The sequence below is a fragment of the Brassica rapa genome, chromosome A09, assembly GCF_000309985.2.
Source record: "Brassica rapa cultivar Chiifu-401-42 chromosome A09, CAAS_Brap_v3.01, whole genome shotgun sequence".
In the NCBI taxonomy this organism is placed as follows: Eukaryota; Viridiplantae; Streptophyta; class Magnoliopsida; order Brassicales; family Brassicaceae; genus Brassica; species Brassica rapa.
In genome coordinates this window covers 25,216,625-25,230,547 of record NC_024803.2, presented here as the reverse complement: position 1 = coordinate 25,230,547, position 13,923 = coordinate 25,216,625, and the positions used below count along the sequence as shown (strand labels likewise).

Sequence of the window (13,923 nt, the reverse complement as noted above, 5' to 3'; positions counted from 1 at the left end):
AATCTATAGAATCAACAAGATTACACTACAAATCTTTGAGAGAGTTGAGATGACAACAAGTGTTTGTTTTCTTGTTTTCAAATGCAGGAAATAAATAATAATTTTTTAAATGATTAAAGTAATGAATAAAAAAGTGTTAGGTCTCGGGTTATAAAGTGAATGCAAGAATAACTATTATACAATTCAAACTTCTTAGCTAAACTAGCATTCTCTTGAACAACTAACCCGTATGTTCAAATATATGATGACTAACTCCCATTAAATTCACCAACCTAAACATGCAATAATAATTGGTTTGATTGGTTCAGGGAACTCTCTAATATCAACTTATGTTGGGTAAGAATATTTAGTTCATCTAAAATTATATTAAAAAAATTAAACATTCACTTTTGGTGCATTAACCAACTTAAGAATCATGTACTAGATGATCCATCAAGTTCAAGCATTATAATAAAATTAGATGAAGAAACTGATAGATTATTCCATTCCATATTCTAACAAATTACAATCACCAATCCATGGGTTTCCTTTAAACCATAAAATTAATTATGGGTCTACTCTGGTGAATACACAGATCAATGATAAATACTACAAAACTAGATGATAATCCGCGCGCATGGCGGACTAAGTTTTTATACAAATATTTTTGTCATTAAATGGTTTTAAAATTTTGCAATACTACAATCTTTATCGATGGTAAAATGACGAATATAAATGTTGGTCTATTAATGTATCACCGTTGTTGAAGAGTTAACATATTACAATTCATTATAATTATTTTTAAGACTTCATATGCACAAAAGAAAATTAAGTTTTGCGGCTGACACAAATCACCAAAACCAGAAAGACAACATCGATTGTAAGATGACGAAAACAGATTAGGTTTTCTACTCTCGATTTGTTTACTATTGCCTCTTTATAAGTTATCTTTTAATATTAAGATCTAAATAATTTTTCAATGCAAATTTTGAAATTAACATATTTTATTTTTTTATATAGTACATAATTTTATTTAAATGATATTAATATGCATATATAATATGAATATTTTTTAATTAGACTTCATATTCATACGATTTATGATCATTTGTATTTTACTTTAACAAAAAAAAAGTTAAACCATTGGCCACAAAATTTTCAATGTGGGACTTTTACAATTTTTAGTAATTTATAGTCGTTTAAAACAATTTGAAATATACAATATAAGAAAAAATCTAATTTTTTATTATATGCTAAATGTGATTTTTTACTTTTTTAATAATATAAAATTAAACATAAAATATAGAGGATACAAAAATGGTTATAAGTATGTATTTAATCTTTAATTGTCATATATATGTTTATCGTATTAGGTAATTTTGTAGTTTTTATTTAAAGAAAGAATTGAGAATATTCTTTTGTACACTAATAATCAATTTGATAGTTAGTTTAATAAAAAGTATAATATACGTTTATATGAACCAACTTGTAAGGATTCTAAAAATTATCTTAGTGATGAAACGTGGCTACAAAAAAATTGTAATGCTTCAGGATTAATATATAAGAGACGGTATTAGTAAGTAAAACATTTTATGATAGAGAACAAATTTGTCTTTCCAAAACTCTAAATCTCTAAAGTCTGATGAAAAATAAAGTTGAAGGGTGAGTTCAAGGTTAGTGTCCGATTGTGCAAACCTCATCAAATGCTCTTAAAATAGCAAATATAATTAATCTGGAAAAGAGACTAGTTTTCAGTTAAATGTGCATAACTTATGTTCGTACCGTTGGATCAATACTCAAACCACTTTCATATGTAATCTAATTCCATTATATATCTTATGTCCAAAAAACTCAATCTATCGGTGTAAAATCTTCTATTAATTGCTAAATATTTGACACATCTAAAAAATTATGTATTTTTATATACTCGTTTGCATTTAAAACGACTTATTTTCTTAAAAAATAACATGAAACATAAAAGCCACAGGTCACAGATAAAGAACTGGTAAAAATGGATCTATAAAGCACTGAATTACTCTAAAATGGATCTATAAAGCACTGAATTACTCTAAAAACGCACTTAAAGAACAACCCATGATTCAATAAATGCCACAGATCACAGATAAAGAACTGGTAAAAATGTACTCCCTCTGTTTTTTTATAGATCCATTTTTTAGAAATAAATTTTGTTTTAAAAAGATACTAGATCTTGACCCGCCCGACTGGGCGGGTGTTTGCTGTACCATGTAAAATTATTATCAATTTATATCCAATAGAAAATTATTGGGTTGTATAAAGTATGGTCCACGTTATTCGCTATCATATGATTGTTATTGTATTTAATATATTTGTAACACGAAAAAATACAATACCTTAGTATATATATATTTTTTGCATTGTTTATTTGATATTGTAACCTTAATATAGGAAAATGTTAATTTTAAAATAATAATTACATATCGATAGTATTAACGAACAACAAATTTATTTTTAGATAACTATATGATTACCTATGTAATATATATAAACTATAAATACCAATAACTATAATAAAACAACAAAAAATTTAGTGGACCAATAAATAAGGGAGTTATGAAAATGGATCATATTAGGAAATTAAATAATGTGGCCCAATTCTATAGTAACAGTTTTTTCCGGGAAAAAAAACCGTTAAACCTAACAAATTAAGGTTTCTTCTATCTCTCTCTCTGTCGGCAAGATGATCTTTCATCTTCTCGCGAATCAATCACTAAAATATACCCTCTGAAAATTGAATCGATGAAGACGATTCTGTTTAATCAAGATTCAGCCTCGTAATTATGATGCATTCGGATACCAGTTAAGATCTTATTTCTCCTATCTTCTTTGTTATATTCATGTTAATTTTTACATCTTTTTCTTTCAATCTGTTTTGTAACCGAAGATTCACTGTAAGTTAACTATAGATTGTCCATATTTCGTAGATCCATAAAATATCTCGAGTACTTGTTCGACATGCCAGTCTTCATAGCTTCAACCTCGTCCATCAAATTCGGATCTTCTTCAGCTATGTTCTCCGTGACCATGAATACAGTGTTGGTTCAGACAATCACCAAAGGTTTATTCATAAACACTGACTTTATGCATCTGAAAAGATCAGGCTGGAGACCAATTATTTAACCACATAACACTGATATGTCCACAGAGAACAGAACAGCAGCTCGAAGATGCGCCAAGGCGAGTATACTACAGCTAGATGACGTTACATTGCTCAAACGCCTTGTACAGAATGACGGCGGTTGTAGTGACCTGAACCCTGAAGAATACTATGATTAGGCTCCGAGATTGTGTAAGTTAACCTTCTATAGTTTAACAATCCAACATTTAGACAAGTTTGGAGCGGTTTTTTAGTTCTGAAGATATGTCTTGCTGTTTGATTCTTTGGGGGTTTATCAATAATTCAATTGTTACTTCTAGAGAATTGATTTGATTTCAAATCGCATTAGAGATTTGTTTGCGTTTTCTCCCGAGATCATTCAACTACACATGTTATTATTCTACATTTAAAATAGTTACAGGAACTCTCCAATGTACTAATCTAATTTTTTTTGACATTCGACTGTTGCGTATCAGACGTACTTAGAAGGAAAATGTGTTCGAAACTGAGGAAGAGAGTATGGGGTGAGGCAAATTTACTGGTTGGTGGCAGAGAACAAAGCACTGATCAAGTCTCTAGAACAAAGTGAAGGTTAGTGATATACATGCTTTCTCTCCATCATCATTTGTCACACTGATATGCAAAGATTAGTAGTTCATAAAATCATATAATTTAGAATCCTATCGAATTAGAGTTCAGATTAAACTTTGCTATATCAATAGTGTTTAGGTTATGGCTGCTTCTAGTATAAGTCTCGTTGAACACTTGTGATTGCAATAGTCCTTTCTAGGCAGTTCTCTCGACATCTTGAATACTTGTGATTGCAATTGAAAAAGTCAAATTTATTGAATAGAATGACATGCATTATTATAGGAATGAAGTTGTTCGGGAATAAATTGAAATGTGTCTAAAAATAGAAAATAATTTCAGTCTAGCTAACTTCTGAAAGTAGAGTCTATATCCTTGATGCGATAAAATCTGCAATGAGCAAACACATTCTTAGCTACAGGAACATGCATTTGAAGAATATAAGCTAATCCAAACTATAGTTGCATCCACGGTAAAATTGTTACAAATAAAATAGTCCAGGGAAAATTAATATTCAAAAGACATACCTCATCACTGGCTCTGTTCAAGATTGTTGAAAATCTCTTTAAAAACAACATTCATGGTTTTTTTCTGAGGTTTGCCATCTTTGTCCAGAATCAATATTTTCAAACCTTTTTTTAACGTCACCCTAGAAATTGCCACGTATAGCTGTCCATGTGAAAAGACCGGTCTTGGCAGGAAGAGCCCAACTTCTGATAATGACTGTCCTTGGCTTTTGTTTATAGTTATAGCAAAAGCCACAGCTAAAGGCAATTGTCGTCTGCGCATTTTAAAAGGTAATCTAGTATCTGATGGTGTTATCAACAATCTGGGAATATATACTATCTCTCCAACTCTTTCTCCAGTGATGATTCTAGCCTCAACCATAAAATCCATTAGCTGAGTGATCTGCAGCCTCGTTCCATTCATTAATCCTTCTGTAGGAGCAATATTCCTTAGAACCATAACAGGACAACCAACCTTGAGTCTAAGACTGTGGTTTGGTAATCCAGACACCTTAATAGTGTTTAGAAAATCAGGACCACGAGCTTCATCACTAATTGAAATTTTATCTATTGGGTCAATACTATCTGCGCTGATGTAGATCTTTTCCTCACCTGGAATGACAATTCTTAATCAGCACAGAATTCCTCAGAAAAAAAAAATTGTTAGTTAAGGATCAAAACCGAAATCTTACCATCAAGCTTATCCAACATGTATTCATTTATCATGTTCACATCTTCATTAGTAGGACATAGAATAGCTCTCTCTTGGAAAAATTTAGGTTCTTTGTTTTCTTGTAACGACGCAATATCCCCATACACAGCTTTGCTTATGGCTTCTATAGGATCATCCGAATCCATAATCAAAAACTCTTCAGGAATATCTATCTCAGCTTCGCCATCGTTAGGCTCTGCAATTTTACCTTCTCCAACCTTTAAGATCCACTCTGAGAATTCCTTAAGTTCATGTGCCTCTTCTGGTGTCAAATCACCAGACAATAATCGCATGTTCTTTGTGAGTTTGAAGACTTTACAGTGCTCCCAACGGTAAGAAGAGTTCAGTGCTGCCAAAACAATTTCAGCCCTTCCAGCTCCATGTATTACAGGTAGAACCTGTCGAAAATCACCTCCAAACACTACAACCTTCCCACCAAAAGGTTTAGTTCTATGCTTCCCCACAATATCAGACATGCTCCTATCTAGAGCTTCAAAACAATGCTTACTCATCATAGGGGCCTCATCCCATATAATAAGTGATGCTTCTTTTACTAAATTAGCTTGATCTGATCCATGAACCATAGTACACGAAGAAAACTCATCAGGGCTAAGTGGTATGCCAAATCTTGAATGAGCAGTCCTTCCGCCTTGTAACAACAAAGAGGCGATTCCACTTGATGCAACATTAAGAACAATATCTCCTTTAGAACGAATAGCTGCAGATATCAATTTCCAAAGGAAAGTTTTCCCAGTACCACCAAATCCGTAAACAAAAAACATTCCACCTCTTTCTTCATTCACAGCATCCAAAATTTCATCAAAAATTTTCCTCTGTTCAGCCGTCATCTTCTGAACGTCTCTATCAAGAGTTTCTACCAGTGCTTGACGATCATAACTCCGCTCATCTAATATGAGAACATTTGAATCAGTATCGTCTGTAGGAGGAAGTTGTGGCATAGAAGTGAAGTTTGCAAGAGAAGTCCCATTTCGCCTCAGATGCTTCTCAATTTCTTGTAAAGCAAACTTCTTTTTCTCCTCATCACTTAACAAAAGTTCTACAAAAAAGATCAAAAACCTAAATTAGCACAGGTTGAAATTACTGTTCAAATCCAATTTCGTTTGAACAGATTCTGAAATTAGCCAAACACAAAAATACATTGTTCTAACCTGGTCTGTTGAAATAAATCCGCCGATTATGCTCAATATCTTCTGACAAAATCTGCCAAGTATTTTCCCATACTGTTTCTGGCATAGATAAAGTATTATTATGCAGCATCATAACAAACACATGTCGCAGATCACTTCCGAAGCTCTCAAAACTTCTCCTCACTATATCGTCAATGTACTCTTGATCCTCATCTAATAACCCACGAGCAAAACATGCATCTTTGTATTCAGGATATAGAACACCATTGAAGGTTTTAAAACAGTCATAACCGGTAGGCCCTCTAACAACATTCAACAACACACGCAAATAATAAGCATCTTCCTGCTTACGGGGAGCATAATTTATCCTGCCAATGCTAAATCCTCTTTTACGCCTGGTAAACTTCTTTAGCTTCTTTTGGTAAGTATAAAAGTTGGGAATTTGGGCATAGAGGAGAGTTCTAGCAAACACATCAATTTTACACAGCTCAAACCATGCTAAGAACATAGTATTCTCAATGTGCTTCCTATTGACAACAGCTTCCATCTTATCTTTCCCTTTGAAAATAACATGTTGCTTTCCAGGTAGATGAAAAATTAGCTTCTCAACTGCTGTAGATCGAAAGTGAATTGGAAACTGAAAAATTCTCCAACCAGCTTCACATACTGAAACATATCTACAAAGACAATGATTTGTTTTAAAATATTTAAATATTTGATCACCAAAGAGTTATTAAGAAATTTGTGATATGTAAATATACCAATGTCCATTACCTGCAGTCGAAGAAATCCTTGAATTCATTTTTTTTCTCTACATTTTCTCCTGCGGTTTCAAGCTGGTTCATAATTACATGGTCAGGTGGTTCCACAGCGACTGTCACCCGGTCCTGTCCTTTATTAATGTACTTAAATAAGTACTTAATAGAACCAGCTTGGTTGCACCATTCAACATTGATATGAGCTCTGTAACGAAGAGACAGTTTCTTATTGTAAGGAATTACCCATCGATTGTCACATTTTATCCCATTTTTTAGCACGAATCTTTCAGACTCCTCGCGCCTTCTGTAAATGGGAAATCCTTCTCTATTAACTGTAGTTTTCGCAGCATATGGTTTGGGATATAACTTTGAACATTGTCCATTCTCCATGCATGGTGAATTCATATTAGCAGCTCCGCAAGGACCATGCATCATCATATCTTTAATCACATCATATAGCTCTGGCTCTTCGTCTTTATTAGGGATCTCCGCACAAATTATCTTATCAATGTCATCCGTGGTGGGAAGCTTGAATTCTGGATGCATGAATAGCAAAATATGTGCGTGCGGCAAACCACGTTTCTGAAACTCAATAGTGTACATGGCTGTAAAATTAGGTTTAAAAGATCAGTTAGTGTATGTAACCAACTAAGAGTTAAACAATTGAATACTAAAGGTGAAATAAAAGAAATAAAAAATATCTACTTACATGAAACAGTCTTCCCAAGAATGTGCTTCTTTGTTAAATCATCCATGAGTGATTCAAGTTTCATTTTGAAGATCCGAGAAACAATTTCTGATCTATCCTCTGCTTTCAATTTTCTTTTCTCTAGAAACCTGGTGATCTCTGGCCATTTAGGATTACATGTGTAAGTGATGAACAGATCCGGAAATCCAAAATGCTTACAAATGGTCATAGCATCCAAATAATTGTTCTTCATGTATCTTGGACCACCAGTGAAAGAAGCTGGCAACACAAACTCAGTTCCTTGGTCATGCATATCGATTTTTCCGGCAGTCTCTGACTGTTTGATAGAGTCATAGATATCAGATCGCAAAGTAGACTGATTAAACTTGAGATATCGTAGACGGTTAGACTCAATAGTTGTGAAGGCATCCACAACAAATTGCTGAAACAGACGCCTAGCACATAAAAGAGTGTGCGACTCATTCCTACGCTCATGAAGACGAAAAGCATAATATTGCCTCATACTAATTGTCTGCTTCTTCAGCTTCTTAGTAGCTTCCGTCACTCCTTTCTGAATACCAAGCCTAAATCCATCTTCTCCATATGTAAATAATAGAGGATACTGCAGTGCTAGATATGAGGGATGTATCTCATTAATCCTCATTAATTTCCCAGAATGTTTCTGAAGTACTATATCTCTTTTATCCATATCAAGATTAAAATCTCCAGGAATCAAAGCTGCAACCTCTGATGATGTTGGTGTGTTGTATGTTCTGCCATCCTTTAGACGATCACTAATGATCCTCATATGAAAAGCTTCTTGAGGATTAGTATTAAATCGTTCTCCTGCTGATCTGAAGTTCTTAACATATGGATTCACTTCATCCAAGACTTTGATCAAAACTTCAATAATATCTTTCCTCAAGTTATCCTTTTTCTTGCCTTTAAAACTCCTTTTACCTTGGCTGCAGTTGAAACGACAATTATTAGGTGAAAATTCATGTGATGTTATATCGATCATGACATGGAAGAAGTTATAGAAGTTCAATAGAAATGAAGATATGTTTTAAATGAGAAATTATACCTTAAGCAATTGGCTCTGTTATCAGCTTCATTTTCAGTATCACAGATGTACATCTGTCCAAATTTGGCATCTTTACCATCTGGTGGTTTTAAACTACCCAAAAGGTGGTAATTTTCTCCTTGCATTTGAAACATCTCTGGCCCAACACCTTTTCTTAGAGATCTTTCAACTTTCCCACCAAGAGAAGTAAATGAGAAGACCATGTTATAGGCTCTGATAATTTCTGAAAATGCTTGCATCTTGGATCATCTCCTTCAATCAATCTTTTAAGTTCTGTTGGTGGATCTTTTAAAAGAGGCAAAACTACCTGACCTTGTCCACAACAGAGTGAAAAAGAAGGATTTTTGCTATTTTTACGCTTGTTTATCCTTTCGCCATACCACATAATAGCACCACAGTGAGAACATGTATATGTTGGATCACCTTCATCAATGTAATCTGTAAATTGGAAAATAAAATCTTAAAAGATAAAATTGATTCTAACAGGTCAAATTGACGCACGGCAATGAAATACATAATAATGTTAACATAAAAGTTATTCTTACCATCATCCTTTTTCACATTTTTGGTTTTATAACGCTTTGTTGCACGTGTACTTGTCTTCGAATGAATGAATTCATCTTTATGAATTTCAGTGTGAGGAGAACATGTTTCCGGCTCAACAGAATCATTAAAGTGGGTATCCTCACTTTCTGTGTCTGAACTCTCCTGGGAACTACAGTCAAACTCTAGAGAATCATCAATTTCCTCAATTACTCCTGCATATTATTTAAAGATCAAAAATATGTGTCTAAGGCAAAAGTAATAGGAAAGAAATCTAGTAATTCAGGCCACCTCTACAATCGATATTGTAGTCGATGTCTGCATCGTCATCATCACTGTCATGATCTTCGCATGTATCAGCTCCTCTGCTTGATTTTAGATTTCCCTTGTCATTTCCTACGGTCTTTGATATATTGGCAATGTCTATACATACTGTTGGAGGGTTCTTTCTTCGTTTCTTTGAGATTTTAACATCAAAGTCATTGTCTCCTACATTGATTCTATCTCTTGCTATTTATGGAAATCAAAAAAAGATAATTAGGCATACACATACATGGTATTTCGAAATTACGTAATTGTCTTATATATAACATCCAAGTTTTATATTTTTCTCACAGGGTATGGAAGTGAGAGGTCTTCTCTGTTCCGGAGTAATGTTAGCTGCTGTCAAGATGTAAAACACAGTTCTGATATAAGTAAGTAACATCTTTCACTTTAGTTTAACGCCTAGATATTTAATTTAGGTCGCGCAAAATTTTGAAATATAGAAGACCAGTTACCTGTCTTCCTCTTGTGCTTGTTTGCTGGGATTTTTGGAGTGGTTAATATTTGCTGTTCGCTAGAACCAAATAAACCTACTCCTGGACTGATAGGCATGGGTAGTTGAGTTGTCCTTTGTTTATTTGTTTTTTTCACATGCTCTACATTTCCTTCACCTCTGTTTAAATCTCTTGCTATGAATGTGTAAAAACAACTCGAATTTAAGTTGACAAGTAGGTGTAGACACTGATTATTAAAAAATGGAAGCTTTTCATATCAATACATAGTAATATTTACTTACATGATAACGCAGTGAGACAACTTCTCTGTTCTGGAGTATAGCTTGAAGCATTTGATGACAAACCCAAAACTTGCAAAGAGAAAAAAAAATATAGATTTTAATAGGAAATACTACAAACAGAAATTATGAAAATGCATACATTAAGATAGAAAATTATATAGAGTACCACTAAATCCCTTCCGTTTGTTTCTTGATGTTTTTGGAGTGTTATAGATTTGTTCATCTATAGAACCAATAGATGTGGTGGCAGTATGCTTAGAAACACCTTCACAAAGCCTCTTAAAAATAGACGTTAATGGAACTGAATCATTTTCCCTTTGCACTCTTGTAGTTCGATATATGCTCTGTTCGTCTCGTATTCTGGCAGTTGGGATGTTTTCATATGGAAGAAGAGGCCGATTCTCTTTATTAGAGACACCTTTGTCAAGATCACGTTTTCGTTTCATAGATGCTTGGAATGAGAAACTTAGGTTATTTTCCGGCAGCGGTACTAATAGAACTTGACTCGGTTCTGGTTTAGAAAGTTTGTCAAAGCTCCTTGAAAATTCATGTACTGGTGATTGTCTGATAGAACGGGTTTGTTTTTTGTTTCGGCATTTGCAAAATATTCTTAAATTCGATATAAAAATTTTAGGAGTTTAGTTCATGTTTAGAAGATAATAGAAACTAAATATTTGCAAAGTAAAAGTTCCATCGATATTGGTAAGATATTAAAATGCAAATGTCTGGTTAAGATGTAAATTGTATTAGGATATTTGCAAAAAGATTTGTTTTGGATATTGTTACTAAATCGTTCAAATTAGCAATAAATTTATGTAGGATGTAAACTGTATTAGATTTTGGGGATTAATTGAGGAACATTTAAATTATAAAAGATCCTCATGTGATCTTCTGGTTTAATCAGCGGAGTAATATAATGATATTGTAACTTTTTATGTTGAAATTTCGATTGTCTCTACGAATTTGTATAAGAATTTTTACTTCCTAACTGTATTGTTTTACTAACCATAAGTTCCTATTTTTTTAGGTCAATCAGAGAAGCTCGGAAAATCAAAGTAATCTTCAGACTTTCACTTATGAACATACACAGAACTCATGTAAGTTGTACACATTTTCGTAGGAATGCTAAGTTGTATGGTAGAATAGGACGTGGAATTATAGGTTTTGGATCAGTTTATATATGATAGTTTATGATTATGAGGATTTAGGACCTGTCGATTTTTGTAGAAATAAGATAGAACAGCCAAAAATGAAATCATTAAACATGGTTAACTGAAAACCAAAATATATAAAAAACACATGAAGCAAATTATTATAGTTCTTTCGTCTCTGAAGTAGAAAGACAAAGAATAAAATATTATTAGAGTCTAAAATGCTCTTAAGTAGAAAAACAAATGAAATAAAACATGAAAAATAAACCAGAGACGAAAAATCCACTTCAGAAAGCAACTAATCCGTCAGTCACTTAATATCATCCTTAATCTTCTCCAACTTCACTGGCTTAGTGCACAACTTCTTAGAGGTTGAGGTAATGTCTTTCAGCTCACCATCTTCTTCCTTGCGCTTGACAGCTGGTGTGGTGAATCCCTCAGATGAACTCTCAGAGCTTGGCTTGAGCATCAGAACCTTGGAATAATAAATAAAAACACAAAAAAATCTTAGATAAGTATATAAACAATCTTATAAAATATAAACTGAAATGGATCAAACGAAGTCTGAATAACAAACCTCTCCACTGGACAGAGTGCTCGAATTAGTGTCTAAAGCCGAAACAGGTTCAGATTGAGTCTCCAGTTTAGGAAGATCATTACCAGTAGATACTTCGGAAACATAGAAAGTGTTCGATCCATTATCTAGATTTCCAGAGGTTATTGAAATACCAAAAGAAAATGACTTTCCAACTAAACTCTCGAGGGGCATGGGGATTATTTCAGGATCTTCAATCTACAAATAAAATTAAAGAAATACTATAAAAATTTATACAAATGAATTGTTATGCGTTTGTAAAAGATACTTGCCTCATCGTATGAACCATCCCAAATTTGAACAGCCTCACAACCAACAATAGTACTGCCTATAGTGTCAAGCATCATCAATTTGCATGAACCACTGTCATCTTTCACATTCAAATGCAGCTTGTACCTTTTATATATTCACAAACGCATTAGTGATAACCATTATAATTCAGATTCATAGGAATACAAAAATAACAGAAAAAGAGGCACTTACTTCGGTTCAACCTTTGTGACATTTGAGCGACATTTATCGCAATACCATAATGGTTTCTCGTTTTGAGCCAACTCATTCCTACGAATCCTAGTGACACGTTTATTGCAGACACAATATCCAAAGTAGAACCAACCCCAATCTGTATCGACAGATTCAATTGAGCATATTATTTTGCAACTCTGAACCTGCAATAGACAGAAAAAAAAATCAATACAATGCTTGTTAGTGAGATATATAAAATGCTAATATAACCTCAATTGCCACCAATATCTCAGCAATTGATCTGAATTGAACATCGTCCCAATCTGTTTTTTGGCGCTTAATCACTTGATTGTCACTCTTTGTACCCATAATAGCAAGAGGAAGATTCACTTGCAACAGTCTGTAAATCGCCAAAAAATAAATTTCCAATTAAAACCTGCACATGAATTCAATTTTCTTAAATAACCAATACTATCAGTCATGGCTCACTTACTTTTCTCTAAACTCGATGGCTTCTTTCATGGTTGGGTTGAGGATTACAAGTGAAGCATCAAATGCATTTGTGATTTGTATATCACCTATAGAAACATTAACATATATTTTATAAGTTAGATATGACTTTATGTGAAGATATTATTAAATTTGAGGATGTATATACCTTGATAGAAGCTGATTTTAGCAAACCTAATCAAGCAGATTAGGGTTTCAACATTGTTATCTTCAATAAAGGGTTCAAATTGTTCTGCATATTTCCCCCACAAGCAACACCTCACATCATGACCACTGCATAAAAGACAGACTAATATGACGACATGTTTTCTAAACAAATCTTTATTTAGTTCATCAAATTGTATGAAGCTTACTTGGTGTCACGTAAATGAAAGTGAACTCTCTTTCGGTCTTTCCCATGAACTTGCACGATTTGTATTCCGCCAAGATTGAAAACTTCACCAATGATATCTGAGTAAATACGACATATATTTCATATAACTCAACACAGTAAGGCAAAATATTGATTTATTAGAGTAATATATACAATAAAACACAAAGTAACGATCATACCGATGAGGACATTTGCATCTGAACCGTGTCCACCAATATCTTCATAACTCACAAGATTAAGATAAGGATCATCGTCCTCAAACACTGACTTCCCTATCAGTGTGTCACTCGTGAAAGTTATTTTGTAAGGTAGCGGTGTTGGGCGATATTTACCACCAGAAGCTGAAACCTTGAAGTTTTCAATGAATCTCCATTCACCAAGCGGGAGACTTCGTTGAAGACGAAACATCTGAGTTCTTTTGCAACTTGCATGAATTTTACCGCCCTAAAAAACAACAATAGCAAAGATCAATATTCTTTTCTAGATAAAACAGATTTAGTAAATTGCTAAACAATTTTTCCTTACCGTTTGATCAGCAAGGACACATTCTAGAGTCTCCCCTCCATAAGTTGTGTTTTGAGTCCATGAATGGAGTAGCTTGACGTGCACTTTCCATGAATCCTTGTG

The 13,923-nt window shown here is 33.5% G+C and overlaps 1 protein-coding gene and 1 pseudogene across 1 annotated transcript; both read right to left on the bottom strand.

Annotated features, from left to right (window-relative positions):
• Window positions 1-1,468: 1,468 nt before the first annotated feature.
• Window positions 1,469-8,984, bottom strand: LOC103840325 (annotated as a pseudogene).
• A 3,149-nt stretch (window positions 8,985-12,133) lies between these two features.
• On the bottom strand, window positions 12,134-13,827 carry LOC103840324. The gene is made up of 7 exons (XM_033280311.1): window positions 13,476-13,827; window positions 13,277-13,373; window positions 13,072-13,196; window positions 12,907-12,991; window positions 12,684-12,813; window positions 12,432-12,616; window positions 12,134-12,344 (listed from the first exon to the last, which is right to left on the bottom strand). Exons 1-7 carry the CDS (start codon window positions 13,702-13,704, stop codon window positions 12,170-12,172), a joined length of 1,026 nt encoding a protein of 341 aa, XP_033136202.1. The 5' UTR covers window positions 13,705-13,827; the 3' UTR covers window positions 12,134-12,169.
• Window positions 13,828-13,923: the final 96 nt, after the last annotated feature.